This window comes from Hipposideros armiger, unplaced genomic scaffold (genome assembly GCF_001890085.2).
Source record: "Hipposideros armiger isolate ML-2016 unplaced genomic scaffold, ASM189008v1 scaffold_598, whole genome shotgun sequence".
NCBI classification, from domain to species: Eukaryota; Metazoa; Chordata; class Mammalia; order Chiroptera; family Hipposideridae; genus Hipposideros; species Hipposideros armiger.
In genome coordinates this window covers 550,994-578,204 of record NW_017731948.1, presented here as the reverse complement: position 1 = coordinate 578,204, position 27,211 = coordinate 550,994, and the positions used below count along the sequence as shown (strand labels likewise).

At 53.4% G+C, this 27,211-nt stretch overlaps 2 protein-coding genes across 5 annotated transcripts in view; one reads left to right on the top strand and one right to left on the bottom strand.

Annotated features, from left to right (window-relative positions):
* PUDP (pseudouridine 5'-phosphatase) overlaps window positions 1-27,211 on the bottom strand; it is a 142,324-nt gene that overhangs the window by 114,518 nt on the left and 595 nt on the right. For 2 of the 4 annotated variants that reach the window (XM_019624649.1, XM_019624652.1), the window contains exon 2: window positions 3,978-4,196. The exons of 1 other annotated variant lie outside the window; for it this stretch is intronic. In XM_019624649.1, coding sequence (XP_019480194.1) covers window positions 3,978-4,196 — 219 coding nt within the window. Of the gene's footprint in view, window positions 1-3,977; window positions 4,197-4,290; window positions 4,681-27,211 lie in introns of those variants that run through there. One more of the 4 variants, XM_019624650.1, reaches the window with a different exon arrangement.
* STS (steroid sulfatase) overlaps window positions 24,808-27,211 on the top strand; it is a 170,851-nt gene continuing 168,447 nt past the window's right edge. The window contains exon 1 of the mRNA XM_019624647.1: window positions 24,808-27,129. The gene's annotated coding sequence lies outside the window, so the exon portion shown is untranslated. The remainder of the gene's footprint in view (window positions 27,130-27,211) is intronic.

The window sequence follows — 27,211 nt, the reverse complement described above, 5'->3', positions numbered from 1 at the left end:
CCCTGCATCATAATCAGGGACTGCTTTCCCAGGTGACTGGCCATACCTTCCTCCAATTTATCTTGCTAAACACCTGTATAGGCTACAGCTCTCACCTTAAAAGCATGGGAAAATGAATGATGTTGAATTAATAATACACCCTCTCTACTGGCAGCCTTCTTTTCTAATAAGCTCAAAGTGACTTCCGGAACCTGAAATATTCTACCAGAAGATACCCTCAGAAAGAAAAGACATAAACATCAAGGATTATGTTATCGTCCACAGTTGAACACTGGGAACAGAGCAGTAAGTGAATAAAATGAACGCCAGGACCTAGACAGAGGACAGCGGCAATCTTTGCTGCATCTCCTCACTGCTCGCAGGGCTCCAGGCGGTCAGCTTTCCAGTGAAAGGTCGGGCTCAGGTAACAGCAGCGATGGAAGAATGTAGAAGGAATGGAAAACAGCGGGCAAAGTGTGTCCTTTCAGGATACACAAGTTGACCTCGTTTATTACTGTTCTTGTGACTGGCATATCATTGACAGAAATCCTGTGGGAAAATGTGTCTGGATCCATGGGTCTGTGCACTGTGTTTCTTCTCTACAATCAGGGCGACATTGTCCTCCACCCTTCCCTTCAGCAGGAGGATTCTCATCACTGTGTCTCGCCCCAATCCTTCCAGGATACCTATGCGGCCTCCTCTGACCTCGGTCCCGGGTCTGACCCCACATCCCAGAGTGATTTTACATTTCTCCAGTGCCGAGTTATCTTGGGCTTTTCTTTACACTCCTGGAGTCTTCTCATGGTTTGTTCACCTCCCAGTTCTGTGTGTGGTTTGTGGAAAGGAGCTCCTATTTTCACAGACAGACTCTGGAATCACTAGTGAGTGCCTACTCTGCTCTGTAAGGCTTGTCAAGGTTACAGTAAGTACACACACATGAAACAACTCCTGCTGAAAAGCAAGAGTCAAGAATCAAACTAATTAAATAGCCCCTTAACCCTCTCACGTGGGAGAGGTTGAGAGGTGGCTGGGAAAGAAGTCATCCAGGTAAAGTCTGCAGGACTAGCCGGTCTACAGAACTAGCTCCTGACTCACTGCGGGGCTGGAGGCTTCCGGATTTAATGATCTATGATTATCTATGATTGGCACCTTTCTTAACTGATATTGGGTCACTGGGAGAGCCAAATGTGACCATTACACTGATTGGATCAGCAGGTAAATTTCATACTGTAGACTTACGAGCATCCTAGCCAAACTATCCCACTAGTGGGATAAGATGTGTTTTCTTGGAACTATAGTAACACATCTCAAGTGTATCTTAGAATATAGGATCAAATAAATATATGGTGATGGAAGGAGAACTGACTCTGGGTGGTGAACACACAGTGTGATACATAGATGATGTATAACAGAACTAACTGCACACCTAAAACCTATGTAACTTTACTAACAATTGTTACCCCAATAAACTTTAATTAAATATTAAAGGGGACAAAAAATCTAGACAGAAAACCCCTTGTACGGCTGGGTAAACCAAGAAGAAATAGAATATTTGCATGCTGAATACATTACAAAGCTATAGTAAACAAAAGAATGTGCTGGTGGTATAAAAGGCAGATACAGACCAATGAAACAGAACAGAGAGCCTAGAACTAAACCCTCACGTACATGTTCAAGTGATCTCTCGCAAGGGTACCAAGACCATTTAATAGGGAGTCACTGAAGAGCCACATGCTAAAAAATAAAAATAAAATAAAAAGAAAAGAAAAAAATGGGAAGTTGGATCCTTGCTTCATACCATATACAAAAATTAACTTAAAATGGACTAAAGACCTAGAAAAAAAAAGATGTAAATCTGTAAAATACCTAAAGGAAAACATAGGGAGAAAGCTTTAGGACCCTGGACTTTGTAATGATGTCTTCGATATGACATAAAAAGCACACTCCAGAGCAAAAGTAGCCAAATGGAACGACATGGAACTTAAGAAGTTTTGTGTCTCAAAGGACACAATCAACAGAGTGAAAGGCAGCCCACGATATGGAAGAAAATAGTTTCAAATCGTATGATCTGATAAGGGGTTTATATCCAGAATATAGAAAGAATTCCTAGAACTCAACCAAAAGAATTCCCCCCGTCAAAAAAAGAAAAAAAAAAAGGGGGCAAAGGAGTCTAATAGACAGTTTTACAAAGTCGTACAGATCGCCCCCAGCATCTGAAAGGATGCCCCGCCTCATGAGTCCTTGGAGAAATGCAAATCAAAACCATAAGGAGTAATCGCTTCACATGCATTTGGATAGATACTGTCAAAAAAAGAAAAGAAAAGAAAAAACACAGAAAATAACAAGTGCTGGTGAGGATGTGGAGAGATTCCCCACTGGAGGGAAAATGAAGTGGTGCTGTCACAATGGAAACCAGTATGGTGGTTCCCCAAAAGATTATAAATAGAATGACCACGGACTCCAACAACCCCCGTCCTCCGGATATACACCCCAAAAAAACTGAAGGCAGGATCTCAGAGACGCCTGCATCCCCATGGTCGCTGCGGCGTGATTCACAATAACCAAGAGCAGGACACGACTCGCGTGTCAATGGACGACAGATGAAGAGATAAAATCCGGTCTGTCCACACAGTGGGATGCTGCACGGTCTTACAATGGGAGAAAAGCCTGCAGCGTGCCACCGCACCGACGAACGCCCCGGCCATGGTGCTAGCGTCAAAAGGCAGCTGCCACAGGACAACGCTGCACAGCTCCTCTCAGAGGAGGGACCCACGGGAGTCCGGTTATGTCCCAGACACAGGATGTGCTCGGCGGGCGCCAGGAGCAGCGGGGCGTACTGTCTAAGGGGACAGAGGGTCAGTGTCGCAGGATGAACAGGCATTAAAGGGCGGTGCTGGTTCCGGAGCGATGTGAATTCCCGTAACGCCACTGACCCGTGCACTTAGAAACGAGGCAGATGGCAAGTTTTCAGCTGTGTGTTTCTTGTGTGTTTTTTTAAAACAACCAGCTGTCTGCACGTGTCCCTGTCATTACGGCTGTGGGGACCAGTGTGTGTGCACCCAGGACAGCCCCCCGACTTTCCCACACACAGGCCTTGGAGCAGCGGGCCGTCCTTCGGGGGGACTTCTCTAGCTCCCGGGATATACAACCTGCGCCTTTGGACAGACGTATAAATATAAGTAACAACGTGTTTCAGAGATGACTGTAATTCATACTTACGGGATTGTAAATTCAGAATTACTACCGTGACTACTGCAAATGTTCTGCCCCCTCACCAAGAATTCTAAAGGCTGAGTATTCACCTTTCTTCCTGGGAGCATCTTAAACTAGGACTGCATGTTTAAGCGGTTTTTGTGGTCCTGCAATCTAGAACATTCTTGACCTCGTCACTTCTAGCGAGACACAGCAGGCGAGTCAGTTCCGATCCATGTTCAGCTAACAAGCCCCGAGAGAGAACACGTCAACTTTCCATCCCACGGAAACAAGCGAAGGGAGTGGTGAGGGCATGCACAGAGACACATTAAAAATGGATTATGCCTTTAGCTTGACACGAAAACCAGAAGCTTCGCGGGGAAATCTACCTGCTTGTTGATCAACTCCTCAAAGTCTGAAGAGCGGCTGCAACATTCAGCCTGACCCTGATTTTGAAAAGACAAAGGCAGAGCCGCCTACTGAAGTTGAACTCGGAAGCAATGCTGTCGTGAACACGACTTTTAAGGAACACCAGCACACACCGACGTCCCATGGGTTGGTGCTTAGGGACTCGGGGAAAAGCATGCAGGTGATTTTAAGAGCCCCCTGAAAGGCAGATTGAATGGGGCCCCGAGTGTGTGCAAACTCTTCCCAGGGAGCTTGTGAGCCTCCAGCAAGAGGGGCTGTTTGCAAGCAGTGCGGAGACGCGAGGCGGCAGCGGGCGTGCGCTGGACGCCACGTCACCGGGTGGGGTGGCAGGCCTGTCCCCTGCACACACAGCCCTGCCGACGGCAAGGGGCACGCACCTGGCATGAGCGCGGCTGTGGGGAACACGTCTTGCAGCTTGGCCTGGGTCTCGGCCAGCAGTTCCTCTTTGGACATGGGCAGCTGCAGGACGTCTACGATGATCTGCGCGGCTTCCGGAGCCTTCTTGCCCATGACCAGGGACTTCACGTCCCAGGTGTAGTTCTTGTTGTAGCGCCCGCAGACGTCCTGGAACACTATGGAATACAGCCGCTCCGTGTCTGCAGGAAGGAGGGAGACGAACATGGGGAGACGTTCAGGACGCGTGCACGGCAACACCGAGGCTGTCCCGGACACGCATGCATGTATACACACAGGAGGTCATGTTCAGGGCGCGCGCTCTAGCGGAGTCCCGGGTGGCGGTGCACACCTGTACGGGTCACTGGATCTCCACACCTGTGATCTGCAAAGGTCAACACCGGGAGGGAAATAAAGCCTACAGCACAGCTGTCCTATACACCCGGGTACGCAAGTGAGGAAATGTGCACTTGGGGTCACGACTCCACCCCGACATCCACGTCGTCCTCACCTGGCATTCCCACACGTGCCTGAAGGCAGCAGCACACAGGGTCTGCATGTGGCCCTCTGCTGTTGGGGACACTGCCAGCTGCTGTGCTACTATTTAACTCAGCTCTGACACTACCTGTCCAGCGCCGGCATATCTGATCCCCCAGGTGAAGGGCTCAGTCCCACATAACCGCCCCCCTCCCCACAACACACACAAACTTCAGATGTCGGTGACAAGTCCAGGTTGTCACCTGGGCTTCCAACCAGCTATACATCGAAGGCTCCTAGGACGCCCGCCACAGGTTTGATTAATTTGCTAGAGCAGCTCAGAATTCAGGGCAACAGCTGACTTCACTTGTCTACCTGTTTATGATAAAAGGATACAGCTAAACACCCAGTGGAAGAGGCGCGTAGGGTAAGTGGGGGGGTGGGCGCTAGATGGAGCAGGGCCTGGTGCTCCCAGGTCCCCTGTGGGCCCACCCCGTCCCATCACCTCCATCACCTCCACGTGGGCACCAACCCGGGAGAACCCCATCCTACTGGGATTTTTACAGCAGCTTCGTCCCGTGGGCGACCTCGGCCATTACTGACTCTCCGCCCCTCTCTGGAGAATGGGGGTGAGGGGGTGGAGGGGTGGGGGGGAGCGTCCCGCAAGTTCCAAGCTTCTGACCAGGGCTTGGTCTTTCTGGTGACCAGCCTCAATCCAGAAGCCCCCCCGAGAGTCACCTCAACAGAACAAAAGATGTTTCTGTCGCCCAGGAAATCCCAAGGGACTCAGGAGCCGTGTGAGGAACTGGGATCAAAGCCCAAACGTTAGAACCAAAGAGGCTCCCGGTGCTCGTATCGTTAGGAAACTACCAGGGTTTTAGGAGCACTGTGCCAGGAACTGGGGGGGAAGAGACAAGTACAGACATTTTCTGTTATCTGCCAAGCCCGTACCATGTCAGGTGGGAGGTGGGCCTTGCAGTTAGAGGCCACAGGGACACTTTCTAGGGGTACCGCCTCAGGCAGCATCGCTCACCTCCCTGGCCCCCCCTTCAGGCAAACATGAGGCAAACGGCACCACTGATAATAGCAGCTTTAACACCATCAATACGTACAATGGTGAACTTGATACAATGTTATACCCAGCGCTCGATTTCCATGTATTTAGATGTATGTTTTCTTTTTGTATACTTACATTTAGTGTACAAACAGCACCGCCAGAGCTAATGCCATCAGTACCCGGCTGTGTGACAGGGCTGCCACGGCCGGCTGCCGCTGCCAGGTCATCTTCACTCCCCTGATGCTGGGCCCAGGCACATCCGCTCCCTGGCAGCCCGCGAACGTCCAAGCGCCGTGCCAGGAGGCCGCGTGGGCAATGACCCGCGGCCCTGAAACACGGGGACTGTCTCCAAGGCAACCGCTGCAATGCCAGCTAGGCCAGGCGGGGCTTGCGCTTGTGGGGAGCAGCAGCTCGGTGCCCACAGGGAAGCTGGCGGGCTCTGGCAGGAGGCCCGTGCTGGGCCTCACCTTCCTGATGCCCGTGGCGCGGACACAGGGCGTCGGGGACCCGAGAGGGGACGGACGGGGCTGTCCTCGCACAGCCTGAGAAGCGGGCACACAGGCACTCGGACAGAAACGCCAGCTCCCGTGCCAGAGGAGGCCGACCGCCTGTCCTGGCTGTGGCATCAGGGCGCAGCCACCGGTCACGAAGCCGCATGAACGGTACACGTTCTAGACGGAAACGGCACAGTGTGACCCAATCACGGTTCCTGAAAAGAGCGGAGCGACTTCCATGGCTCGTCACAGGTTTTCCCGCAAGGAGATGTAAAAATGGAGTCATGGTGCCTAGCCACTTCTTCTTCCTGAGACAGTATTTTGAGAGAGAGAGAGAGACAGAGAGAGGGAGGGAGGGAGGGAGGGAGGGAGGGAGAGGCTCTGACAAGAGGAAACTGCAGGCCCCGAGCAGGCGAGCGGCTGCAGCTGGGTTTGCAAAGCAAAGAGCAGCCGTGAGGACAGGAGCCAGCAGATGCCCTTCAGGGGCTCCGGCTCAAGCAAGCGGCCGGGCAGAAAGGAGTGTGAAGGAAACAAATTCCAAAGACAGAACGATAGCTACACCCTTTCAAAATGCTTTCAACGGTGTTTGTATAAAAGGTTAAAATGTCGTAGCGCTTGTCAAGTCAAAGGCACAGAGCTGTGGGGCTCTACCTGTCGTCAGCCCCTGTGCGGACCGCCCCTTTTCTTCCCAATTGACATAAAATCACCCCAAATCCTCAGCAGAGCACGTGAGGATCTAAGCAAGTCATTAAAGAACTGCTCAGATCCGACAACGACCATGCCAGCTGATGACGGTCGTCCTTAAAATGAAGGGGGCAGCCTTCTGACAGCAAACAAGTGTCCCGAAGCTAAACTACACGGAGAGAGCACGGAAGGGCTGTGCCACGCTGCCGCAGGCGCGTGCCCCCAGCTCAGGGGCCCCCGCTTTTGCACTTGCTCCTGGAATACTGTTCCCAGGGAGCTGGGCTCTGCGTCCCGCACGCTGCAGTCACAGAAAGCTGCAGAGCAGCGGTTCTCAACCTTCCACCGGCAGATGGGGACGGGCACCTGGGACCCCGGCCACAGGGTGGGGGGTCCCGTCACCGTGAGCGTGGGCACGCCTGGTGCCCAGGTGGGGCGGTGGAAGGCGCTCGAGTTTAAGTCCCTTAGACTGTTACCGACGGCATCCCGACCCCTGGAGGAAGCTGCAACCGGCGGCCTCTACGCTTAGCCTCCTTCTAAGGACAGACACTGGTGAGCTAACCTCCCAGCCTGGGACAGGAACAGGAAGCCTGGTCCTCACTGCCATAGGCCAGAAACTTCTGGAAACTGGAGTTTTCACTCCGCAGCTAAGTCTGACTCGCACTGGCAGGAGACGGTTTTGACGACTATTCATCACACCCTGAATGTATCACACGTGTCCCTATAGAAAGATCAACGCGTTTGATTATGGGGGCTGCCCCAAGACCCCCCAGATGCGTCTATATCACAGAACACACCTCTCCTAACACTTCTTTAAAATGGTAATTAGAAACAGAAACAGAACTGGCACCCCAGGCTTAGAAAGGCATTCGGAACCCACGGTGAATACGGCTTGCTGGCCAGCGGACACCTAGCTTAGCTTGCACACACCTGGAGCATTTTAACACTTTTCTCAAAAGTCAACATATCTTGAAAATAGTCTTACTTTTCTAATGTCCAATTATAAAACTAGGGGAGGGGGCAATCTAAAGCCCTGTTGTGTGCTACAGATAGGTTAGTTCCTCAGAGGCACAAAATCCGCCTGAAACTTAAAAAAAATAAAAATAAAAAAATATATCTAAAAGCAAAACCAAAAAAAAAAAAAGAAACTTAAAGAAAATGATATAAAATCCATTTCCACACCAAGGGCCCATCTGGAGCCAAAATCAAACGGTCACAATGTGGCAGATAAGCGCAACCCACTGCGAGCTGTCTGTCACCGGCCATGTTTCTGAATGTGGTGATCACTGCGTATTTTAAACGTGAAACGGCTTTAATAATAAAAACCCCGCGTCCAGTACACTTTGGTGACCGTGGTGCTGTCCTTTTTCTGAGCCATTCTGCCAGTCCACAGTAGGCAGTGACAACTGTAAACAGATATTTTTGTTTTAACTCACTGATTTTGTTCACCTGAGACAGTTTTCCCTAATCCGCTGGTTCTGAAGGTGCGGCCCCTGGAGCAACAGCCTCAGGGCTCAGCCCCTCTCTGCCGTCATGAGCTGGGGGGCCCAGCACTGAGCACCCACCGACCTAACCCCCCAGGAGACACGGGCGTGCGCCACAGAGAGACCTGACGCCCTCACGTTCTCTTCTCGCTGAAGCCCTGAGCTCTGTCGTCAGTGACTGTAAGCAGCACGGCGGCTTGGCCAGGAAAGCGTGATTTGAACGATTCCCCTTATAGACTCACTAGTAGAAATTAAAGACAAAATAATCCACAATGACATGAGTCCCAATAGTGATGCTCTCCTGCCTCTTACATCCCCTTACTACCTGAACTGTCATTTCTTTCCGTTTCCTCCCCTCACCCCCCACTCAGAGCTGTGTCCACGTGTCTGCAAGGAAAGCAAGGTTTTAAACGCAACAAGTCTCGACTTGGCCCCATTCTCTCTCAAGTGGGCTGCAGCGAACAAGTCCCGTTAGCTGGGGGGGGGGGTTATAGGAGTTAGCGAGGGCGGCACACCCGGGTGACACAGCATCACATCACAGATGCGATGGCAACGGAACAGTGGGCTTACTGGTGACAGGTGTGGCAAGGACACTCCCCTTTAAAGACATCCAATAAGCCTATTTTTTTTTTGAAGACACATGTATGTTGGGACAAAAACACAGGCAGCTTAAGGGAACATACACTATTCCAAGGATGAGTCCATTGGTCCCTCAGTCTCTCAGTGCAAACCGAGAGAAGGAGCCATCTCTGGGACTGGGGCCATGGAGCAGGAGGGACCAGGTGACATGGGTGGCCTTGTTCGGAGACCAGCTCACATGAAAACGAACACATGTGCGAGTGGTACAATCAGCAGGGGGTCCTCGATTTCCGCTGGTGAGAGCATGTCCCGTCCGACGAAGGCCTCCGTCACAAAAGAAGAGCCCGTTTCCCAGACTGGGCTGTGTGGTCAGGGCACAGCTGTCCTAAGAACGGAGCTGAGACTCAGCAGCGGGAGCCACCAGGACCGGTCCCATCCGATACCCGGGCTGGCCTCGGGCTCTTCTCCGCTTTCTGACCCCAGCTCACTCAGGAATCCCTGGAACGCGAATGGCAAACGCTGACTGGCAAGGTCACCGTGGGCCACCGCAGCTGAATGCCGCTCCTCCCGTTCCGGGACCGCAGCACCGAGCCCAGGTCCTGACGCGGTGCTGGCGTCTGGCGCTGAGCGGCTCCAGGCGCCTCCCGGCCAGGGCCAGCTGGCCCGTGTGTCTGCCAGCCTGTCAAAGCCGGCCGCCTGTATGGACCGGACAGCGTGTCCGCTGAAGGCACCGGTCACCCCGGGTGGAGGAGCACGGCTTCACACACTCGGAGGGCAGGCAGGGGGTGTGAAGAGGCCCCGTCTGACAGGGGTGGGCGTGGGAGGAAGCAGGCAGTCCGCAGTCACCAAGCGCCCTTCCACGTGTGGCAGTAAAGGGAGACCCTGCAGAGGAGAACGGGCAGTGTTTTCGGCCCTGCTACAGAGGGAGCCCGTCGGCCACAGGCATTGGAAATGGGCAGGGGACGGCTTTCCAGGGGCCGCCCCACAGCTAAGCTGTGTCACAGCTGAACACAGGTTCCCTGTCACTGCGCCCCAGCCCGGGGATTCCTGCTGGTGCTGAGCTGGCACCCATGAGCGCCGGCTGACCAGTGCTGTGCGCACACTATTTCATTCATGCTTTGGACACCGGAAAGCATACACAGTGATATAAACAAGAACCCAAAGCAACCGCAAACGTATTTTTCCCCCATATTAAAACTGAGCCCCCGTTTCCAATGACAGCACAGAGGTCCCTCTGGGACAAGCATTCATAACTGGAAACACCTTGTGCTACAGAAGAAAATGCAGCCCAACAGCACTGACTAGAGTCAGAGGTGAACAGTTCTAAGCCATGAGGTACCAATCTCGGTGGACAGAATGACACTCGCTTGAAACAGGATCGATCCAAATAAGCAAATCTTTATTGGGTACCTATGTGACAGGCGCTGAGAAAAATGTGACAAACTGAGACCCAAGCAGTCATCGCGAAATGACAGAAATCTGCACTCAGAACTGAACAGTGCATGAATGTGTGCTGAAAAACATGAAGTCACATGCTGCAAAGGACAGGGGGCATCGCAAACAACGTGATTAAGAAAATGTCAGTAGATAAATCAGAATGTTTCTCAGCTGAAGACCTGCTGAAAAGTCACCCTCAGAGAAACCCAGGGACCTGGAGCCCAAGAAGCCGAACCTGATGCCCAGCAGTGCGGAGCGCAGGGAAGGGTGGCGGTCTGTCCTCCAGGGACACTGTGGCTTCGTCCCCACGGGCACCCCCCAGGCTTCCGCCTGCGTCCACGGCCATGCCCTGGGCGCCCGGACACGGGGCTACAAGCAGACGCCCGTGGCCTCTGCGGCAGCTGTTCAACCGTCACGATTGGGCCTGGCCGTGCACACAGTGCGTCCTGGTGCCCAGGACGGGGCAAGCCTGAAACGAATCGCTAACAGGCACGGAACTAGGCGGCCAGCAACAGGTGCTGCCCGTGAGAAGCTGGCCTGCTTTCTGAAGTATTTGGCGGATCGTTTCCCGTGGCCCTAAGGTATCCGCTCCGAACTGTAATGGGACGGCTTAAAATAGAGATCAGTAATGGTCACTTAACTGAGTGAGCGTTTGTAAATGAAAACCTTTGATTGGCATTTAGCATAAGCCACTGGCATTATCAATGATGGCATTTAATGGGCATGGGTATTGCGCTAAGGGCTTTTTTTTTTCTGGTCAGCATATGAAGGCTTAAAAACTCATTTTCAAAATGAAGTGGTTCGACACATGTTGCTGGGTCACACATATCTATATGGAAGCTATCTGTATACTGGGGGGAAAAAAAATGAAGATTTTAGCACCGTAACCCTGGATGTAAAACCCAAACTGTAAAGCCCCCCCAAGAAAACACAGGAGGACGTGCTGGGGACTGCGGGTTGTACGTGGTTCTCATACACACGACACAAGCAGTAAGGCCAGCAAGGCGCATATAGATAAACGGGCTTTCGTCACAACGCAAGGACCCCAGCAAGACAACAGAGGCACGCGACCGAGAGAAAACGTTTACCGTGCATGCGCGCGCGCACACACACACGCATGGCCTGTATGCACAACAGAGAGCTGCACTTGACAACTCAGCAATGAGAAAAACAGCCTGTAGTAGACGCACAACAGCCCCCAAGATGCTCTCGCCCTAGTGCCCAGACGCAGTCAACGTGACGTTATGTGGCCAAGGGGGACTCTGCAGGTGTGAATGAGTTAGGGCCTGAGATGGGGACGCTGCCCTGGAGTATCTGGTGAACCCGATGGAGTCACAAGGGTCCTCGGAAGAGGGACACAGGGGGCAGGCTCAGGGGGGACTGGAGACAGGAGCAGGGGTTGGGTGATGTGGGGCCACCAGAGTGCGGGGACCCTAGAAGCTGGAGAAGGCAGGAAAGCAAACTGTCCCCTAGCGCGTCCTGAAGGAATGCGGCTCTGGCAGCACCGTCACTGTGGCCCAGCAAGCCGGGTTTTGGACTTCCGGCCTCCAGAACTGTAAGATAACCCATCTGTGTTGCTTTTCGCCACTAGGTTAGTGATCATTTGTTACAGCAGCAACAAGAAACTAATGCACAGCCCAATCCAAAAGCCACGGCAGAAAGCCGTTCAGTAGTTTCTTAAAAAGCTCAGGCCATGCCCGCCTAGGGCATAACCACTAGCGATACAAGCGGGGGAAACTACTGGCACACACAACAACAGAGTTTCCAAAAAATGACGCTCAGCGAAAGACAAAAAAGGAATACAGACTGCACGATTCCGTATGAAATTCCAGCAAGTACAAAGTGACCTACGACAGTTTCACGAGCAGGCTGGCAGCTACCCGGGGACAGGCGGGATTGTGGGGGCGGGGGCCCAAGGAAACTCAGGGGTGGTGGAAACATCCGTTACCCTGAGTGTGGAGATGGTGTCAGGTAACGCCAGGCGAACACTGACCACACTGCACTGGACACTGCCCCTGAGGTCCAGTGTCACCACAGCTTCCTGGGACCGCTGCACTTTCCTTCTGAAAACGTCCCTTCTATATTGTTGCTGAGGAAATCCGCTGACGCCACCAACGCTGAATCTTTACGTTCTCCAAGTACAGGTAGCCTTGCCCACAACGGACTGCCCCATCCTGCAGGACCGGAGGCCATGTGCAGCCGAGCGGGGAGCGTATCTCCCACAGGCGGAAAATCACCCACAGGACAGTCCACGCACTCCATGCAGCTTTGCGCCTCATCCGCCCACGCCCACATCCGCGCAGAGCCGGCTCCACGCCTCTGTCACGTTTAATTATGGGGCAGGTGGGCTGGAAGGGGTCATTTAAGAGAAGAGCAGAACCCCTGGCTCCCTGCCCCGTCCCGTCCACGTCCACGGAAACACAGGAGCTGCTCAGCCAGAAAGGAGCCCAGGTGGGTGCGCAGCGTGGCGAAGGGGCCGGGGAGGGGCAGGCACGTGTGGGGAAGGGTTGGGGGCCAGGTTCCCTGCAGAGCACAGAGCAGGGCGGCCCACTCCCACGCCCCCTGCAGCCCTGTGATGGCAGGGGCAGGACCAAGTCGCCGGTCTGGGTGTGTACATCCAAGAAAGCTGCCAGATCTTCCAGTGAAGCTGTCCAAAGGAGAGTAAGTCTCAAATCCTGCAGACACTGGGGTTACAATGGGGTTAAAATCATGGTTTTCATTCATTCGTTCAAGCTGAGATACCTGACACAGAAGAAAGAACCCGGATGGAGACTAGCCGGACACTGCGTACTATGGCTACATGCTATTGACATGCAGGCTGTTCTCTTTTGAAAAGCACGCCTTAGCAGGAGGTCAGTCACACACAGAAAACAGGCTTTTCCAATCAGATGTTCTAGGCGCAGACGCCCAGGACTCACGGCCCCCTTTCCTACCACCTGCTTCCTCCACGGCCTGCCTCTCACAGCAGAACCGCAGAGGGTGTGGACGCTGATGAAACACTGCTCTCCTGTTTCCTCTAAGGAGGCGGCCAGCACTCTAAGCCATCGCATTCTCTACTCCCTCCCACCCCCGTTTTGGAATCTGGGCCGGATCGGTCGTGGGTGCTGTCGCAGCTTCTGTGTAAGCCATGCCGGGCAGGGGGGCCTGAGTGTGCAGAGCAGGAGGGGTGGGGAGGCCCCTCCTTTCCTGGGGAGGATCTGGAAAGACCACACACACACACACACACACACACACACACACACACAGCACCTTCAAATCTGCATTCTGACCGCCCACTGGCAAATCAAAGAATATTGGGAAGGCACAGCGTAGGGAGCGTATTCACAGTTTGCAAACCCGAGGTACCTAGCAGCCCATTTAAGACAGCAACACTGAATAGGGGTAAAAGCACACTCAAGGACCGTCCCCTAAAAGGCTTCTCCCCACGTCACGTTTACCTGAGGCTGCTCCCAGTGTGACCTCATGGTTTTGTATGCATTTTCCTTCCCAGCACTATTTTGAGTATTTGAATAGAGCTCACGACACCAAAACTGAAGAGCTTGAAGGTGGCATGTAGCCCAGGAATTATAGATTTTTACTTTATTTTTTGTTTCAGAAAATATCATCAAGCAAGGTTTGGAAATACTACTTAAAAAGGCAATACCTGTTATGCACAAGTGTTTGTTTTTTTGGCTCATTATCCAATGGCCAATTTAAAAATTTTCTTTGGCAATCTTTCTAAATCACGCTCAAGTACTTTAAAATGACATGGACAAGAGTGATGCTGGAACGCTGCATTTTTAGTGCCTTAAAACGATGCCTCGTAAGTGGGGGCGGGTGATTTTGTCCATCGGGGGTCATAAACAGCAAGATGCGTTTGTTGCGTCTGTCCATCTCGTTTTCTCTTGATTTAAAAGACAACTGCATACGGCAATAATTACAAATCTCGGCACATGACGCGTAAGGATGCGATCTTTATGACAATGACCGCACTACACAGGGGGAGGGGACATGCCACGCGGGGGCAGTTCTGTACACCGCTTACTGAAGCTGGCATTCACGCCAACAAGTGCTGTAAGTTAGGATGCTGACTGTAATCCCCAGAGCAAAAGCCAAGAAAACAACTAAATATACATACACATATATATGTACATATATACTAAAAGAAATGACAAGAGAATTAAAGTGGCAAACTCGGTAATACCTAGTTAATGTAATGAAGAAAGCAATGGAGGAATCAAGGGAAAAATAAGACACACAGGAAACAAATCACAAAACGCCATACAGAAATCCTGCCTTATCCGTAACGGCCTCGTATCACAGCCGCCCCTTGAACGATGTGGGAGTGAACAGCATGGGTCCACTCACATGCAGGTGTTTTTCAATAAATGATGTCAATGCATTTTCTGTTCCTTGTGATTTTCTTAATAGTTTTCCTCTAGGTTACTGTAGTGTAAGAATACAGTATATATAATACATATAACATATGAAGCGTGTTAACCAATGTTCGTGTTATCAGTAAGGCTTTATTTTCCACTGCATGGGGGAGGGTTGGTACCCCAATCCCTGAGTGGTTCAAGGGTCAGCTGCAAATGGTTCCACACCCCAACTACAAGGTAAAAATTGGAAGAGTGGATTTAAAAAAAAAAAAACAAAGAAAGAAAATGATGAACCAACTATACTCTGTCTACAAAACACACTTTAGACTGAAAGGTGCCAAAAGGGTGGAAGTAAAATAAGAGAAAAGGTCTGCCATGCCAACAGTAACCAAGGGAGCCAGACTGCTGTCTCACACAGGGCAGGCTTAAGACAAACGTGTTTACTAGAAACAAAACGAGGCGATTTAATAGAAACACGTTCTAATGACGAAGAAGTCATTCCATCAGGAAGATGCAGCAATTATAAACGTGTCTGAACCTCGCAACAGAGCCCCAGGGTACATAAGACAAACACTGACAAAACTGAAGGGAGAAAGAGATATTTCAACAATAGCTGGAGACGTGAACAGCACCCTTTCAATAATGGATAAAAGACCTGGGCTGAAAATGAACAAGCAAATGCAAGACTTGATTGTTAACTCCTTCCGTCCCGGAACGCCGTGCACCCACTAGACTTCACAGACGTGGAAGGACCGCTGCACCCGGCCTTCACACACACCTTCTCGAGCACACACGGGACGTGCCACAGGACAAAGTACTGGACCAGAAACTGCGTCTCAGAGCGCTGAAATCACGCAGCGCACTTCCCCACACGAAAGTTAAAGGAAATTAGAAATGAAGAACAGGAGAAAATTTCGGAAGCTCATAACCATGTGGAAATTAAACCACACACAGCTACTGAGTCAGTGGTCACAGAGGAAGCGACGACGGGAATTCGAAGGTACTTTGGGATGAATGAAAAGGAAAACACATCATACCAAAACCCATGGGAATGCAAAGGAAGCCGTGATTATGGGGACGCTGATGGCTATAAATGCCTATGTTAAAAAAAAAAAAAAAATGGCCAGAGAGGTGAAGCGTTGATGGACTGGAAGATGAGGATGAGGGGTGTGAGCAGACATGCAGGCAGCCCCTGGGAAAGGCAGGGGACCACTGCTCCTGGACAGCCAGCCTCTAGAACAGCGGTTCTCCACCTTCCTAATGCCGCGACCCCTGAATACAGTGCCTCATGTTGTGGTGACCCCCAACCATAACATTATTTGTGTTGCTACTCTGTAACTGTCATTTTGCTACTGTTATGAATCGTAATGTAAATATCTTTTTGTGCTCCGATGGTCTTAGGCGACCCCTGTGAAAGGGTCGTTGGACCCCCAAAGGGGTCGCGACCCACAGGTTGAGAATCGCTGCTCTAGAAGGAAACAGCTCCAGTATCAGCACCACCTGACTGCCCTGAGCTTGCCGAGCCCCAACCTGAAACATCCCTCGTCTGAGTTGTCTTAAGCCACTGGGTGTGTGGCAACTTGTTACCGCAACAACATATAGAAAACGTCTATAATAAGAAACTTTCTCAGACATCTGTTCTTTTTTCCTGGTCGCACAATGACTCTCAAACAGATTTACAAAAAAAAAGAAGAAAAAAGAATAAATCTTTAACTTCTCATGCACCAGTGCCCTAACAACTGAAGGCCAGTGACCGCTACGGACCGTTTCCAAAGCTGTGTGTGACAAGCTGGGAAAGCAGTCTGTTACTGCTACGTCATCTTCACGCATGCACAGATCTTACTAATCTCTGTTTTTAGACACATTGTGACACTTCCATTGAGTGAACGTCACTAATTTAAATTCTCCTCAGATTTTAAGAGAGAAAGCACCACTGAGTTCTAGATGGATGTGGCTTTTCCCGTCGAGATAGCTGAACCCTCTGGAGTTGCCTTCCCCATGCCCAGGCTTGCAAGGTGCCATTTCCAAATCCGTGGTGTTACGGCCACTGGATAAACAAAACCCAGCGCTGTCTTTCGTGAAATGCAAGACGGATGTACAGACGGTAGAGAAGCTCTTCCGCACCCAGCCTCACGGGCTTCGGTGCCACTGCAGGCCTCCCTCCCGCAGCCTCCGGTCAACTCCCCACGTCCACCCTTACGACTGGTGTATGGACAGCCCTGCTGAGCGCCTGCCGGGACGCACGGCCAGCAGGGATCGCGTCAGCGGAGGCAAGGCCAGAGGTACTTCTAACGGAGAGCAAGGAAGTCATTATGAAGTCGGACAGACACGCTGAGATCAGAGCCGTGAGGAGCAGCGCCGGTGCCCCCACGTCACAGGTGTCCTTCCTTTAGCTCTTGTGCTGTATTTCTGTTCACTTATTCTGGGTGTGGGTGGGCAGGTGAGGGTAGAGGACTGTCAGAAGCGCGACTGTAAAAAGGTGACAGGAGTTACAGTCCAAAAACGTCTTCTGCCCCAGTCGTGCTGGCTGACCACTCCCGGCACAGCCCTGGGCCGTCGGCCTGGGAAATCTGTGAAATGTTGGCCCAGGTCACTCGATCCCTTTGGAGCATCAAACATTCTAAACCCCTGGGCCTTTAGTTCCTCAGGCGGCCACGACACAGTAGCACAGACATTTGCCCTTCTCAGTCCTGGAGACTGGAGTCCGAGATCCAGTGTCCCAGGCTGGTACCCCCCCCAACCCCTGAGGCCTCTCTCCTGGGCGTGCAGACGGCCGTCTGCTCCCCGTGTCCTCACGTGGCCGTCCCTCTGTGTGTGCCTGTGTCCTCACCTCCTCCTCTTATAAGGACACAGTTCTAATGGGTCAGGGCCCCGCCCTAACACCCCATTTAAATGTAACTACCTCTTTAAACTCCTCCATCTGCAAATAGGCAGGTTCGGAGGTCCTGGGGGTGAGGACTGCCACACATCAGTTTTGGGGCGATGCACTTCAGCCCGTGACACTGGGCTGTAGATCTCCATCTACTCAAAGTCCACAGCAACCAGTTAAAACTGTCCTCGGGTGTCTCGTTCAATAGGGGGAGGGACTAAGGCACGTCACCCAGACATGAAAATGAAGATCCCCGTTTTAAAGCCTCTATGGGTACATAACATAAATTGGCTCGCACATCTCAGCTTTTATGTAATCTGCCCAGGATTTCTGCGGAGAACCCAAAAAGCAGTAAGGCCCCCCCCCACTCCCCCTGCCAAAGCCTGGTAACCACAGATAGAGCTCACTGACCAAGCGCCTCCACCCCAGTGTCTGCAGGGGCTCCGGGAGCCCGGGCGTCAGAAACGCTCACTCCTGTTGTCAGGGAACAGCTGACTTTTACTCGAGAGCTTGGAGGCGCTGGGCAGTGACCGCTGGTGAGAGGTGGCCTCCTCCGTAAAAGGGCACAGGCTCCTCAGGCCGATTTAAGTCTGGCTCACGTGGGCCCGTGGCCTTGGAAGGGGCTGCTGTCAGACAAGTCCGTGACAGGTGCCAGCACGGATCATACGGCACTGGAATCCCTCCCGAGGACAGCACGGAGCTGGGAAGGATGGTGAGTGCTCAGGATCCTCCTCAGGTGCAGAGAGCAATGACTCGGGTGGAAAGGCACTCACGTGCTAAGAAAGGCGAACCTCCTCCGCTGGCTGGGAGGGGAAGGGTTCTCCCCAACAGACATGCACCCTGTCAGCACCCGCACGTCCTAGACACGTTTATGAGGAGGGAGACCACTGGGTACATGTGTGCGTGCTGTGTATTATTTTATTACTCGGACTCTAATTGACTTTGGCCTCTTGGGGCAACAGTGCTGTAAATAAACTTTTAAACGCACCCGTCAATGACTAATTTTCACCGGCAGTTCAAGGGGACATGATGGGAACTCTAACGGAGCAGTCAAGCCAACTTGACGGGAATCATTTTTATAAACGTCCTTTGTTAGGCTTCACGTGATCACGGGCTCTTCAAAGAGGTTTCGTCTGTTAATTACGTTGAGGGAAGGCCTGAGCAGGGAACAAATATAGTAGCTTTATAAATATGGCTGAAGGAGCATAAAGGTGTTCAAGCTGATGAACAAACAGTGTCATGACCTGTTAGCTCAGATCTACTAGATGTGTAGACAGAAGGAGAAGATAGTAAATGTTCAGGGAACAGGTATGTCTGTGAACCTGGAAGGCTAACAGCGGGTCGGTTTTCAAAGCCCGAGTGCCCAGCAGCGATCTCAGAAGGGACGCCGTGTCTTGGGCACCACCGCGCACCGGCACGTGCCATGCCCTGTGTGACAGCGATGCCAGGAGGGTGGGGCGAGACCCCGTGTCCCCCCAACACCGAACGGCAGGCGCAGTTGCCCCCGTGGGGTAGAGCTCGGCTGCGCGTGCGCCAAGCTGGCACCCAGGTCACTTTCCTGGTATCAGTAAGAGGGGGTCAGGGACACGTGGCTATCAGCTCCGCAGGCACAGGCAGGGTGTGCCCAGCGTGGGTCTGTGTGCGTCGCCTCCACTGATGCCACCGCTGTCTGTGGACACCTGTTCCGATGAGCCAGGTACCGCACACCTACATGGTTTCAGGCCCTTTCTTTCCGCGCTGGAGTCGGTGCAAAGGCACAATGGCCGGACCCCGTTCAGACTAAAGGGCGGGCCCAAGGTGATGGTTCCGTGAATGACCGAGGCGGTGAGAGTCTACGTTCTGAGCGCAAGCCCCCGTCTCCTTTCTGTAATTGGCACCCGTGGCACCGGGTAACTGAGTTTAATGGCAGCTGGACCCTGAGCTCCCGCAGGTGACATGACACGCTGGGCGCAGTTCTCACGGAGGAACTGTCCTTGGTCCCGGCACTCTGGCAGCCACTGCTTTGAACATAATTAGAGACAGCAAAGCCGTGTGAACGCAGCGCCAGGATGCAATTAGCCACAGCCCACCATCTCCTCAACAGCAGCTAAGGACCCAGGAGGACCACAGGGCACACACCACACCACAGGCCCGGCTCTCGTCTGGCTCCCAGTCTCAGGCTGTCGGCGCAGCACCGAAAGCCGACCGTGGCGAGGAGGGAGGCAGGGAGGGGGCTACGGCGTGGGGTCCAGCTGGCTGCTTCCCGCCACGTCCCGTAACATCTGCCCTCCGCTGTAACAAGCAGGCGTTTACTGATTGGGGGCCCTCTGTCCAGAAGCACAGCGCGTCTGGGCACTGATCTGGGTGCCCACGCTCCCACAGTCCCCAGAACCGACTCCAGCCACAACCGCCTCCTCGCCGGGCTCCCGCCCGGTGCCTGAGCGTCAGCCATGCTCCGCATCACGCAGGCCTTCCCACGGCACAGCTGCATCCGTCTCCTCCACCTCAGCACCTCCTGCAGCCCGACCTGCAGCTCAGGACAAACCCTCTCCTTGGGGAGGCCCTCTGGGCCGCCAGCCTCCGTCCTCCGCCTCCCCCCGGCGCGCAGGAATCTGGGTCAGCTCAGCAGATGGATGGAGAAAGGAGAATGCAGTGAGAGGGAAAACGTCTGCTTTCCCCGAACACGCACCCCGCTGCACCCTGACGCGTCCTGGGGAGCCTCCGCAGGGGCGGCGTTTGGCCACTCGGCGCACCTGTCAGCACCTGGTGCTACAAAACCTACAGCTCATCAATGCACCAGCCCGTTGCCGAGCCCTGAACAACGCCGTGCTCGAGAGCCCTCGTGGAGACGTCCGAGCAAGCTTTCCTTACACTGCTTTTCAACGGGGAGCTCCGTCCCCAAACAAAGTCTCAGCAGCAGCCAGTGCCACCCGCCTTCAGCCATCTGCAGACCCAGCCACAGGCCAGCTGCTCTCAACCACTGGAACTGCCCTGGGGGGGCGGGCTACCCTGTTTGCTCTAATGACCCAGCAGACAGCTTCACCTGGGGTTACCAGGCTGCTGTCATCCCAACAAGATTAGCACAACTGGTTTAACGAGATGCTATGGCGATAGGGCTGCAGCTTTCAGGAGGGAGCCTGTCCACAGGGCGGCACCTGGCTGACCCCAGGGGTGACTCACATGTTTGCGTATCACCAGGTATCCAAGCTCCACTACCAGCAGCAGGCAGACAGCCGCCGCCACACCGTGGGCACACAGCTCAGGGAGATTTTATCTGCACGAGCACTCTTTCCCTTGGAAAGCACTGAGGGACCACGTTATGCTCAAATTCCTCTGACGAAGGAAAGCAGGGATATTCTAGGGGGCAATTCCTGGTGAGGGCGACCCTCTCACCAAAGCTTTCTTCATCCAAATGTAATGCATCTGCTGGGCCCCAGAACTCAGATGCTAACGTCAGCCACGTGAGCAACCAACTTCACCAGCCGCCAAGCTCCTTCTGCACTGAGAACACCTGAGTCTGTCTGTGGGCCAGGGCTCGAGGCGGCACCTGGGAGTCAGCGCCCCTGAAGTGAAGTCGCTTGACCTCAGGGAGCCTGGGTGCCCTCACCAGCAGCCATAACGGGGTGCCGGCAGCTTGCTGGGGGCTGAGTGAGGTGCTGTCAACAGCGCTGAAGGGTCTTGATCAACACTGACTGTTGTCAGATGCGGAAAGACTGAAAGCAGCTGGAATGAGACAAACACGGCCCTGCAGGGCTTAGAAAGGCAGGGGGGCCTCGGATGTCGGGGAGAAGGTCGGTGAGGAGGGAAGACCCCCGGTGCTCCAGTGCTGCCCTGGGCCTCTCGGCTACGGCTGGGCTGGCCAGCGGCCACTGCGAAGTGTGCAGCAAGCTCACGGGACAGGTGACGGCGTTCCCCAGAGGCCAGTCGTCAGAGCAAGACCACGGGCGGAAGCCGCGAGTTCACAAGAGGCCTCCGAGAGAGACGGGGTCCTCGGCCAAGTCACAGGGCCCCCCACAGAAGGGAGGAGGAAGGGGAAGGCCGAGGGGACACAGGAGAGGAACAAAGGCTCGGTGAGGACAATGACAGAGATTCCCAAGGGCAGAGTGCGGAAGGGGCAAGTGATGCAGAAAGTTCTAGAAATGTGAGAAGCGTGCCTACTGGGTCAGCTAACAGGAAGGCACTGCTCCCTCGTCTGTGCGCTGTAGGGCGGGAGGCAGCTTGCAGGGAGCGCCGACAGGGCTATGCCGGGGCAGGGGGGATGTCACCTGCTTTTTCCAGAAGATGGCTCTCAGTGGGGACAGACATGCACTATGGCGGGACCCCGAGGTTGAGGCGGTGCTCCTGTTTTCGTTTCAATGATACATTCAGCCTACTGTGCGCCGAGGTCTATGAGCACTGGGGGAAGAAAGAAGGATCAGCGGCAGCTAATAATTCCGACGGAAGGGGGCAAGCGCTCGCTCCCTGGAGGAAGACAGGGCCGGGAGCCCAGACCAGGGGGGCACATCAGCTGGAAAAGGGGGACCACGTCATTCCCACGGGACAGAAGAAACGATGCCTGCGGGCCCCTGAAAACGAACCCTAAACTACGACACCGATGGAGACCAGTGTTAACGTTCACCCTGGAATTCCGGACCCCGGCTCTACTCCCAGGCCACTCCCTAGAAACATAAAATTGTAACTATCAAGACAGGTGCAGTGCGTGTACTCTCCAGCATTAGAGATGCAATTAGAGAAACACGCCAAGTCCTTCAGGCGACTTCACAGAAGTGCCATCCGCTCCGTAAGCGGAGGTATTACTTTACTGGATCTAATAATAAATACTAACGATATACAGAAGGGCTGCATAATATATCCCGATGACTAAACCTCTTCTGCAAAATCATGTTAAACAGCACAGGAAGGAACTGGGGTCAGGTATCGCCGTGGTCCCCTGTCTGACTGTCTTGCCAAAGCGAAGGGGAAAAAAGTGACTTGAGCAGAAATGTACGTGTGCGGCGATCATTAATTACGTTTTCATGGAAATTCTCGCGAGACGTCCTGGAGGCACTTTAAACCCCAGGTATGTGCACCATCAAAGCAAGCCTGCCCCTCCCGTGGTAAACGAATTAAGTGAAGATTTTAATACGGCAAATGCTGTATTTATTAGTCACCGGTACTCACGTCTGCCTGACCGTAGGACCTGTACTTTCCAACGTAACCCATTCCGGAATAACGCTGCTGTACCTGCCAGCTACAGGCTGTGTACCGATCGCTTTGCAAACATCTCATCCGAAAGGCCTGCCAGGTCAGCTGGGCATCTATGTAATGAGTGCTTTCGGGGGACGTTTCCTGGGAGCGTTCCTTCCCCTGCTCTTTAGCGCTACATTAAATCTCCATCTACCCCTGAAAAATGACAGCACACAGCTGATACTTCAATTACAGTCGTCAAAAAATATCCAAGTCAACAGTGCATCACATCCATCACGACAAAGAATGCCCAACACACAGCCTTTCAAGGGGAAGGTTACAGCTGAGTAAAAACTGGGTTCCTAAGAGCGCATGAGGACGGCCCCCCCAGGATTACACCCCATGCGCATGGCCAAGGCTCCAGATGAAGGCGGCCTGTGAGGACGAGGAAGCCAGGAGACAGCGAGGAAAGGGCTGCGAACGTGCACGGACCGGAGTCCGCGGGACGGTTTAGTCACGCTGGCCGCTGGCCGCAGCTCCTGTTTATCTGCAGGACTGTGCAGTGTACACGTCACCCCTTCTCGGCGATTCTAGGAACAGGAGCAGCTGTGGTGGATGGCGGACCACTGAATGGCTGGTTAAAAGAGGGGACTCGGACCGGGAAGCAGGCGCAGAGAGAGCTGGGCTTCCCCACGGGGGTCCACGGCGGGGCCGCTTCCTCACGGCCGCTGCCTCTCCCAGAGCCCGGCAGATCTCACTCTGGACGCTTCATGTGAACACAGGAGTCCTGCCCTCCCAGGGGCCACGCCGGATCCCACACGCCCTTGCAGCTCCCCACGCAGGACGACCCGGTTCCGGGGCGCTGGGAAAAGCTGAAGCCAGGGCCCCTTCCGTGCGGGCCCTGCTCAGCCCGCAGGCCTCCCGCACACCGACCTCCACATTTCAGCCCGCTCCTTTATCAACGGGGAAGGAACCACATGTCACCAAGCAACGCAAGTGAAATAAAGCCCTCGTGTGTGCTGTTAGCTCCCGGGGCGGAGAGGTGAAAGGCCCCCCTGCACCCGCCCCACACCCAGAAACGGACCACGATGCACACAGCCCAAGCGGGCGGTCTCCCAAATGAACAGCTGGGAAGGACGGTCTCATTGCAACGGGGATCCCTGCACAAGGAGCACCCCGGGCACCCTTATTCTGCTCTGCCTTCCCGAGAAAGCGCCCAGGCCCTCAGCGAATGGACGGAGTGAGTGACATCCAGTGACAACACCAATGGACCCCGAAAGGCCCCTCAGCTCCACGTCTAAACCCCATACAAGTCTTGCGCGGGGTCAAACGACAAAGCACGGTGGTTCTTCCTAGACTTAATCTAGGGCATGCCCTGATTTATATAAGAAAACGCTATTTCTGTCATCAGCCCTGCAGATGCGTCAGTGTCTGAATGAGCTGAGGCGAGGCGAGCAGGGCCGCGTGACGCGGGATTCTCACCACCCTGGACGCGGCTGCGAATGGGTTCAGTGCACCAGTGGCTTCCTGGGCTCAGAGGCCCACCAGAGTCCATGCCCCTCCAGGAGCTTATAGGGACGGAATCCAGGGCCCCAGACAAACAGACACTTCCAAACTCTCAAGTGCAGGATTTGGCAAGGAGGAAGGTACGGGCGTGTGAACAGGCACGCAACAGGTCATCGGCTCTACGATGTGGAGGCCCCGTGTCTGTCGCCCACTGAAATCCTGCCTTCTGCGCGCACTGCTGAAAACGGGGTCAATTGCAATCAACGCCGCAAACATCACTCCCCTAACAGATCTACCTTCTTATGTTCTGCTCATGTTTTTAAACAATTTTAAAACTGAGCTTACTTTTCTTGGCTGATTTTTTTTCAGGATTCTAAATCATGACCGTCTCAGACACCTCGAAAATACAGTTTACACACGCCACATTTTACACAGACCAAAGTCCCTAATTCTGAACATTCTTAATAGCCACCCTCTGTGTGGCCCCGTTGCCAAGAGCAGACATCATGCGTCGTGTCCTCAGATCTGGCCCCACGCGGCCCACGGTGGTAGCCACTGGACAGAGGTGGCTAACCTGACCTGAGAAGGGCTGGGGCTGTCAAATACGCATTTCCAAGGCTGGGCGTCCACAATGGATGTAAAAAACGTCAGTGACTTTTTACACTGATTATATATATGCTGTGTGACAATAGTTGGGATGTTAGGCTAGAAACAAAAAGGTACCGTTCAAGTTCCTGTCCTCTGTGTGCCTTCGGTTTTCTAACGTTGCTGCTAGAAAATGTTCCGTGGTCCTATTTCTGTTCTTGCTGAGTCACACAACAAACTTCCTGGTGTTTTTAAAGAGAATGGGCCCAGCCCTGTGCTTCGGATTTCAATTATTCGTGAACTAGGTAACGTCCCCACCCAGGGGCTGAGATAGTTTAATATGCGTCCTCTTTCTTCTTCCTTCAAAACCTTGTGCCGGTTCGTAAATAACTTCAGTCCCTGCTTCTACCTCTAAATGACCTCTGAGAGCCAAAAATGATTACCTAGATCACAGCCGACTGGTACCTTGTGCCAACAAAGGCAGAATCCAAAAGTGTCTTTTCTGTTTGAAGGGACAACTAACACGTCACGCGATTCAAGAGCACTAGGGCGCCTGATCCTGTCAACACTGCTGCAAAAATCTCCCTTTACTTCCTCATTCCCCTGGATTAAAAGGAGCTTGCCCGTACTATGCAGGTATCTGTTGTCAATTTCACTTCCCTAAGAGTGGAGTATCGTGCATAGTGTATCAGGTATCCGGCAACAATGACACAGAGCTTCCTGGGGAAAGGCACTGAAAATTCGGAAGCACGGCCCTGCCTCTACACGCAGGCTGCACCCTCATGCCCACGCCAGATATACTTCCGTGAGGCACCTAAGAATCAAAGCAGAACTGGGTCGATTAAATGAGGCAAACAGGCGCGTTCCGGAATGCAGCCTTCTGCAAGGCTTTTCATGAAAACAAAACAAACAAAACACAAATGAGCAAAGGTGAATTTGCGACCAAGTTTTCTCCAAGGACAAGGACAGGAAAGGAGAAAAAAAAAGGGCAGGAAAGGGGGAGGGGGGGTGCAGAGCTAGGTCTTATCTTGCCAAATGCTACTAATGCTTGGTTTTCTGACCAGTTCCGAGGACTGGGTGGTAACAGAGTCAGGTGCTAAACCGTTCCAACTTGCCCTTCGCGAGCGAAGAGGGGTCCTCAGCTGGGAACCGCCCCGAAAGCCACATTCATCCCTTCAGGGAACGGCTTATGTGTGGAATGCAGAGTCCAGAGGCAGCATCACGCTCATTTAGAAGCTTAATAAATTTAATTTTAATGACACGTCGCGGCTGGCATTAAAATTCATGAGACTCTCTGGACCTTTCATTAGAGGGTAAGTAAGGAACTGGGCAATTTAACTTCTTGACCACCTGAGCAGGAAAACGCATGTCTACAAACTATACTTAGGAATCCCAGCAGCTTTTTTGAAATTGAGTCATGCTGGATTTAGTGGCAGCATACACCAGTTCTCTCCAATTACTGACCCTATGGGGATTTTTTCCTTTTTCTTTTTTTCCTTAAGAATTCATCCGTATTTCTCTCTGGGTCCATAAAAAAAGAAAGTTGTGTGTGTGGGCCTTTTAAAAAATCAGCTCATTACTACTGAACCGCCAAGCCAAAAGAGCAGCAGGGGACAAGGTCATGCTCACCGTGTGAGATGAGCCAATCATTTATATTTAGACTCCGATGGGTCTGAAAGCATTTCTCAGCTCTGCTCCTTGGGAGCTGTGTGACCTCAGGCAAGTAACTCCACCTCTCTGAGCTGCAGTGCTTTTGGTTTTAATTAAGCTTTTGGTTTTAATTAAGGAATGCAAACATGTGCCCCTGGCCCTTGCATGGCTTTTACGAGACGAATGCATGCCTATGGCACACGGCCACGGGGTGAGTCGTCTCCAAAAAACCATGCGGACATGTTTGACAAAGCGCTAGGAAGCCTTCTTCTGCAAGCCGTGAGGTCAGGCTCCAGGGAGCCCTCGGGACGGGTCTCTCTAGCGTTGCATGCACGGAGTGTGTTCTTTGAACTTGTGCTTGAACTCAGCTGGTGACGGAAGTTCCAGGCAGACCCCAAACGGCTACGGGAGCGCGCAGCGCCCGGGCGAGGGCTGCAAAAGCCCCTCGGATGCACTGCAGCGCGTGCTGCCCCCACTTGCAGGCAGGCGCCTGGGTGCACGTGCAGCTGCTGGCGGGCCGGGGGTGGCTGCAGCCCGGGCGCCGCGCGGTCCCTCCGAGCAGCCGGCCACTTGGCAGGGCCGCTCCACCCCCCGCCCGCGGCACTGACTTTTGGGGCCGGAGCATGTGGGGCGGTCCCGGGCACTGCGGGGAACTTGGGCAACAGCCCTGGCCTCCATCCCGCCCCCCCGTCCGCCCCGGGTGACAGGAACACCCCCCCTGCAGCCGGGACACGCACAAAGCCTCCGGACCTGGTCGGACGCCTGCACCACGGCGGGCGGAGGACCCACGGCCCCGCGCGATGCCGCCAGCCAGGTGCGTGCACCGCGCCGCCCGCGACGGCAGCGGCCGGGAGCGGCGGCCTCCCGCGAGCCTCCGGCCCACGCAGGGGTCCCCG